The sequence below is a fragment of the Etheostoma cragini genome, chromosome 7 (genome assembly GCF_013103735.1).
Source record: "Etheostoma cragini isolate CJK2018 chromosome 7, CSU_Ecrag_1.0, whole genome shotgun sequence".
In the NCBI taxonomy this organism is placed as follows: domain Eukaryota; kingdom Metazoa; phylum Chordata; class Actinopteri; order Perciformes; family Percidae; genus Etheostoma; species Etheostoma cragini.
Genome location: NC_048413.1, coordinates 6,026,611 through 6,034,534, shown reverse-complemented (window position 1 = coordinate 6,034,534; position 7,924 = coordinate 6,026,611). Strand labels below are relative to the sequence as shown.

The following is a 7,924-nucleotide window of genomic DNA, read 5'->3' as shown; positions in this document are numbered from 1 at the left end:
TCCTGGAGCCTCTGCTGCGTTCATGTGTTCCTGCTAAACTCGGATTATTAAGAGGCCAAATCCGACACACGACTTGCAGCCTGCTGTTTCATGACTTATGATCTTATTTTAGTGGTAAAAAGTAAGTTATAGTGTTTTACACATTTTACATGGTGGTGGTAGACGTACTCAGATAGTGTACTGTAAGTATAGCATTATCAATGTAAGACATTCCTTTATTTATATCCTGTTGGGCAATAAAGAATATATAAAATGCAATGCAGTGTCAACAGTAATTCAAACCTACGGTCTGTAAAGCTGCTCCTACATTCCAGATTGTAGGCTACATATGTACTATTAACAGCTAAATGTACTTTAAGTAGCAGAACTAAAAGTAGGCCTATACATTATGCAGAATAATCCCAGTCAGTGTTATAATATTCCCTGCAAATAGTATTATTATCACAAGCAGCATTTTAATGTTGTAGCTGTTTAGGCTACTTCGACAAAATTGCTTCATGTTTTGTATGTAAAATGTAACCTTATGAATAGGTTATGTCAACTAAATGTAGTGGAGTAAAAAGCACAGTATTTCCCTGACAAAATGTGGTATAAAGTATCACAAATTAATATTTTCAAGTAAAGTACAAGTAAGCCAAGATTGCATTTTAGCACACTACTTAACTAAGCATAAATGCATTTGGATAGTGTCCACCAGTCATAGCAAATCCCGTCATTTAACAGCTGCACACAACTAGTAACAACTTTAACATGTCCGATAGCACTTGAAGGCAACACAAGCGTAATCTCAGTATGAGGAATGGGTAGCACGCTGACGTCACGTTCCATCTCATTTGAATGAATACAACATGTGGAATAATCTCATATAGCCTAGGTACATGAAAGAAATGTCCTCCTGAGATAAAGTCACTTTTTATTGTTTTCTATTGAAGCAGCAAAAATAAACCAGTTCAAAACATGTTCCGATAATAATAACCACTCTCATTATGGTCCTTGCATTTTCAGTGTGTGCCTACATATTTTACATGTAGTGACTGAAACTCAAATGTTTCAAGAAAAAAAAAAAAATTAAGAATTATTTTGCCGCTTCATTTAATAATAATAGTAGTAATGTATACTTTATTAATCCTGCAAGGGGAAATTACAATGTGTTATTTGTTGTTATTACACACATTACAGACAGGGCTGAAATACACACGCATGCTCAGTGCCTATACATGCACTAATGGAGAGATGTCAGGGGGGGGGGCTGCCCGTGGAACGGCGCCCCAAGCAGTTAGGGGTTCGGTGCCTTGCTGAAGAGCACCTTGGCAGTGCCCAGGAGGTGAAATGGCCCCTCTCCAGCTACCAGTCCACCACCATACTTTGGTCCGTACTCAACTCAACTGACTAGGCTACTGCCCCCCCAATGATACAATTTACTGTGATAATAACCGCCATCAGAATTAGGAAAGGATTTATTATCTAGGTGGTTGGTGCATACATAAACGAACATATTGAAAATGAATATTGGACTCTCTCTAGTAACACCCACAATCGCTCCCAACAGTCACATGCATCCCTCATCCCTTCTTCACACCTCTGATGCAGTATGTTTTCCATTTCACATCTTCATGTTTTACTGCTGTCCAAGCTGTGAAAACTATTAAATGTCAAAACTGGACTTTAAAACTAATTGCTTGGTTTCTTTATACTTAAAAGACATCCTAGGGTTGCTCTATCGATCTTCTCTCCCATGCAACTGTTAAATGAAGACATCTTAAGTGCATCCAATTCCCCAGCAAGGCTATTATTAATTCACAGGAAGTGGGCAAGCTTGGAGAAAGAGCGCCTGCTTGGTATTTCACAGAGCGGGTTTCCATAGAGAGCCATTGTTCCTTCCGATCCGAGCTTTAGTATTTTTTGTAACGCTTTGATTTATTGCTATATAGGCATACTTGCAAAATCACATTCCCATCAGCCAGCTGGATTTTTTTGTTTGTTGCAAATTCGCAAATGTTAGCATGCTAACACTTAACTAAGACGATGGACCTGGTACACATTAGGGGGGCCCGGGGATGGATGGAATAGTTTTGTAAGCTTATTAAATTTTTTAGCCTAAGTTCTTAAACCTTTATACAAAGTACCTCCATTTGTTTACTACAAATTCCTATTAACAGTAGTACATCTTTATGTCTAACAAAAAGTAATTCTTGCATTATTGATTTTGATACTTTCAGGCAAGCTGTTCAAGTCAAATCAAGTTTATTTCATCCATAAAAATGGAAATTACAGTGCTCATACCCACCGTAAGTGGGTGTATACCCATAAAAACTAGAGTATGAATCCAATACAATAAATACACTATATAGTAGAATAATATACATAAATACAGTAAAGTGTGTTTGCCCATTTCCTCTTTTTATGCTAAGCTAAACAACCCTGCAGATATACAGGTTTGATAGTGTTGTATCCACTTACTCAATTAAATTTCAGCAAGAAAGCACGTAAGTGGATTTTCCAAAATGTTGTGCTATTCCTTTAGGATTGGTGTTTTTGGGGCAGATTTTGAACTGAATTGGGTGCTAGACAGCAAGATGATTTACAGCAGAGCTATCACATCAGTAAGGGACTGTTCATCTCTTGCTGCTTTTGTTTCCTGTGGGGAGGGAGCAGGGATTAGACTCTGGGAGCTGTAGACTGCCAGCCGAGGCCCTCTCTTGGCCGACGCAAGCACTGCTGCAGTGTGGAATCACAGGGAGAGATGTGTTGGTCTCTGGGAGGGTGACCTACTTTTGCTCCCGTCTTTGGTCTGCTGCAGAGAGCTAAGAGTTGCACTGCTGAGCACACAGCTTGTAACGATATCCCCTCTGACTGCAGGTGCAAGGCTCGGCAAGCCCCTACCAATGAGGCATGTACGGATGAATCTTCTGCATTATGCATGCATGTCTTTTTAGCAACAACTTACTTAAAAATGCATCCCTTAATCTTTTTTTAAATACATTTTAATGTTGAAATAGGACTGCTGCGCTCACACTAGTGGCAATTTATGTGTGTCTGCTAAGTATACTTACTTACGTACAGGCATTGTTATAGTATTGTAGTGATTGTGTGATACTGTAAAGGTTATTTTTTGGCCATTCTAGGCCTTTATTTTATAGGCCAGTCATGAAAGGGGATTGACATGCAGCAAAGGGTCACAGGTCAGAGTCGAACCCGCAGCCGCTGCACAGGGGTGTAAGCCCTACACGTGGGCGCCCGCTCCACAAAGTGAGCTACCCAGGCGCCCATACTGTTCATACTTTTGAAAGAGCTCGGCAGACTTCTCTATAGTTGGATGAGACGACTGAAACCACTGTCATTTCTGTATCAGCAGCTGGTTAGCTTAGCTTAGCTTAGCACAAAGACTGGAAACAGAGGTACCTAACTGGTAGCAACCAGTGATAAGGGATCACAAGTAGACATACCTGTGTCCCAGGCAAATATGGTGACAACTGAAGTAAGGGATACTGCATGTTGTGATCATAATACTCATTTTAATAAATGATGCTCTGCATACTGGGTCACATCCAAAAGCCTTTGACACAATGACCTTTCTGAGACTGAACTCCCCCCACCCACCAATTGCCAGAAGCTGTTTGCAGTCATGCTAACATCTCTGCTGACTTATTTAGCATCTCCACTGATGCACATTAGCCCACATAGCTAATGTCTTAGCCAAAGTGCCTCTGCAGCTCTAAGCATCACCCCTGGGAGTGTTGCGCCTTCCAGCATCAGTTCCACTACATCAGCTCACTAAATTGAGATGGAGGGGTGCCGTGCTTTTAATTCTGCTACATGTTTCCATCGTTCTCTAATATGACAAAGATGTTACATGTATGCAGAACCCCTTAAAGCCCCTGAAAGGTCTTCAAAAGCAAAACTAAAGAAAGACTTCTTCAGGGTAATGAAGGACTAGTTCAACATTTTTTGGGAAATACTCCAAAATACCTTTCTTCCTGAGAGATGACAAACTCGATACCACTCTCGTTTGTGACGTCACACTATTCCTTATAAAGTTTCACGTGAAGAAAATACATTTAGGGCCACTCATTAGCACCTGGTCGGGTCACTTAGCATGTTCATCTTTAAGAACACGCTGCTACTAATGAACAGGCTCTCTGGAGCAGCGAGTCATTACAAGTTTTGACCTTAGCTCCTTGGTGTGTTGATCATGTTAGGGTAAGCCTAATTGCTTAAGGAGTCGCAGGCTTTGCAGCCCAAAGGCCGTCAGCGCTGGCCCGCCTCCTCATCCACTCTGCAGTATGTTGTTCCTGTCAGAGATTCCTGTGAGGGAAGCTGGGACAGGATCCCATTAAGAGGGGATAGGGTGAGTACTGGGTCAAAGCTGGAACAGAAACAACGGAAAGGACTTCTCAGGAAGTCTGTTTTCACTGCGTCAGCTAGAATTATATAAAATATTCAGATGCCCAAAGGCCATCCAAATCGCTGCCACCAGGTGGAAGGATGGCAGAGTTCACTGAATGGTAAGCAGGGTCACGGAGGGTGTAGCAAAACAACTGAGATCTTCAGAAAAATAAACGATTTGGATCTTCACGCCAAACACAGAAAGTCGTCTACTCATGAGTCCGTCTTTACAGCTTTGCTGTGTTCATGCTAGCCTTCTTGTAAACTATTCTAACTCAAACTTTCCAAATTGGTAGATGTATCTAGCTGGATCGGGTCACGCTAAGATGAAAACCTTTGAGCGTGCAAAACCTAATTCCAAGTTGGAAGCTTGACGTTGAAATCATGGGACTGTGGTCTAGTTAACGTTAGCTTTTTATGTGATTGCATTTACATCATAAAGTAGTGGTCATCTAAAAAAAATGTGTTTAATATATCATACTTTGTAACTTTTTTTGGCAGAGATCTTATTTTTGGCAATAATCCAAAACAGAAAAATCTCAATATGTTTTTGTCAAGGGAACCAGGACGATGGTAACTTCCGGGTTGGCATACAAAAATACATCATCCCTTTGGCCTCTATTAGCCTAGCTTAGCATAACAACTGGATGGAGGTGGAAACAGCCTGGCTCTGTTTAAAGGTAAGCGCCGGGAAAACCAGACACTGTCGTTTTTACAAACACACAACATATTTAGTGAGAGGTGGGGGTGTGCAGATTTTATTTTATCTAGCTGTTTCCCAGTCTTTATTCTTAGCTACGCTAACAGTCTCTTCTGGCAGTAGCTTCTTATTTAACGGACATTGGAGTGGTGAAAATAAGCATATTTCCCAAAAAAGTATGCACTGTAAGGATTATTAATAATGCAAGTAACAGCTCGCCCAGGATCTAAGGTGGTTGGCTAAAGGAAGATAAACTGTGAGTGCTTCCTTGTGTACACTTGGTTTGAACCACCTTACAGTGTCTCCGCTTGTTTGTTTTTTGTTCATTCCAACAATCCTGCTCAGCAAACGGGTCTCGTCGATGAAGGTGAACATTTGTCTTTCTGTGGATGTTGTTTTAAGGGGAAAAGTGGGGCAAGATGAGCTGCAGGCTTGTTAAGTACCCGCCCACTGAATCACAACACACACACACACAAGCTATAATAACTTAAGTGTAATAGCAGGGAGCTATTTTGGTATCTTCTTTCTTGCATCTCCCACACACTAGTTCTGACTCAAGGCGTCTGAGCCAACATGATTGATTTTGAACATAAAAGGATGGCTTTAATATCAGATGACTAGAAACAACAGACCTGAGAACGTCTGAACTGTGGCAGCCTTTTCTCTCGGGTGCGGCTGGACGAGATCCTGAGAAATGAGACTGAGGTTGGTGTTGCTAGGCGATGGCTCAGTGCTACTGAGGGAGGCGGGATGAGGAAATCCCGCAGACGACCAGAGGAGTCCCAGACACCCCAGCTGTCTCACATACTTCTTTTGGCCGGGGTCTAACTGTCCATGTCCCCCTATTTGATGGGTTGCTATGAAACCTGACACATGTTCCCCAGAGGATAAATCTTACTGACTAAATAATCCCAAAGAATGCACTTTTTACTCCTGTTTGTGTATTTTATTTACAACAAATTACAGCTATTCTTTTGTAAAAATGTGTGTTTTAGTAGGAATGGACTTTGTTGCGTTTGGTCTTTTCATGCGATTTATTGACAGTAAGAAAAGTATAGAATAATGCCAGCCTTATTATTTTTTCCAAACAAAAACAAAAATATAGTAAAAAAATAAAATATAAAGCAACAGCAGAGGATGCCTTGGCATAAAGTTTATGGCTAAAACTCAACAGCCGCCTGCTAACACGATGCTGCCCCCGTGTGGTCATCTTTACACAGGGACCCCTTTACACACCAACTTCCAACGTCTCCTCTTGTTAATGTCAGAAGCTTCAGGAGCTCAAGTTGCACGCTTCCTTCTTCTTCTCCTCTTTAATGCTGTGAAGAAAAAAAAAGATAATGTTTAATGAAATCATCTTAAGACTCTTGAAGCTACGGGGAAGTGAACTGAGGGTTGATAACTTACCGACTGACGCACTGCTGGTCTCAATGGGATGTAGTGCTGTTGTGACTGCAGGCGTTGAGGCCCCTAACAGATATTTAGGCACATGCTGAGAAAAAAGAACAAAAAACGGATCATTTATGGCAGGGGTCTTCAACATTTCATTAGCCAAGGACCCCTTAGCTGAGAGAGATGGATCAAGGAACCCCTACTAGATGCATTGCATTAAATTAAATCACACTATAGTCACTACTATAAGGTCTAAAGTATACATACCTTTTAGTGCATAGAATACTACGCTATTAAAATAATAATAGTTGGCATGATTTTAATGTTAAACATACATACATGTGTCACACTGACTCCTTAAGATGAACTGTTTCTGCGGATGGCTACCTTACCTGCGGCCTCTAAGGTAATGTATTCAATGTTTTTCCACAAATAGGCTGATATCTTTTTGCTAATAACACCCAAGTCTCATGAAATGGCGTATGTATGACACGGCAATTCGTATACCACTATTGGCATGTTATCAAGACGTATACTGGCTATTTTTTAGAGACATTTTTAATTTTGGAAAAAAATCAACAATAATTTAGTGGCCCCCTGCAGTAACTTGGAAGACCCCCTGGGGGTCCCGGGCCCCCTGTTGAAGATCTCTACTTTATGGAGATTAACACCAATGTTATAGAAGGTTGTCTTTTACACATCAGAAGCAAAACATACTAAGCAACACCTAATGATGTGGTTGGATGTTGCCTTTTTTATTAGTATATTCATGTGAATGTGTGCATTTTTGGAATCAACTGCATTTGTCTTTGTATTCATTCAATATTTCAACTTCCCATTGATAATACCTATCCAAATTCACAACATTATGTGAATTATGAACAAAAAAACAAGCAAAACTTTTGTTAAACATACAATAAAAGCTCTTAATTTCAATATTGCACAATAACTGCCACTTACCATTGTATCCCTTTTCTTATTGTTGCACTTTTTTCCTTTTTTACATATTAGTGCTGTCAGTTCAACGCGTTATTAACGGCGTTGACACAAACCTATTCTAGCGGCGTCAATTTTTTAATGGCAAGATTAACGTTCTTTTTGGCCTAATAAACTTTGTAGTTTTTTCCACATGCTGTTGCAACAACTCGTAACATCCCAAAAACTACAGCACCACACCGGATCTAGCTAGACCGGAAACAAAACAACAGGCGCGTCACACAGACGCCGTTTGGGCTTGCGAGACGGCCAAAGAGCAGTAACGTTACGTTTTGAGTGGATGGCGAGCGCGAGACGCCGAAATGGACGCCGATAAGATTCTGGATGGAAAGTTTCCTTTTTAGAATGTTCCACTGACGAGACCAAAGTGATCTGTGTGTTTGGTCGTCGTGAACTGAAATATCATCGCAGAACGGCAAGTCTGAAATACCCCCCCCCCCCCCCCCCCCC

The 7,924-nt window shown here is 40.9% G+C and overlaps 1 protein-coding gene across 2 annotated transcripts in view; it reads right to left on the bottom strand.

Annotated features, from left to right (window-relative positions):
- Window positions 1–1,567: 1,567 nt before the first annotated feature.
- Window positions 1,568–7,924, bottom strand: part of LOC117947679 (PHD and RING finger domain-containing protein 1-like) — a 12,433-nt gene continuing 6,076 nt past the window's right edge. The window contains exons 6-8 of one of the 2 annotated variants that reach the window (XR_004657292.1): window positions 6,494–6,578; window positions 6,305–6,405; window positions 1,568–1,579 (exon numbers count right to left, since the gene is read on the bottom strand). Coding sequence is in view for 1 of the 2 variants with exons in the window: in XM_034876824.1 (XP_034732715.1) it covers window positions 6,368–6,405; window positions 6,494–6,578 (123 nt within the window). In the remaining variant the exon portion in view is untranslated. Of the gene's footprint in view, window positions 1,580–6,250; window positions 6,406–6,493; window positions 6,579–7,924 lie in introns of those variants that run through there. The other variant, XM_034876824.1, reaches the window with a different exon arrangement.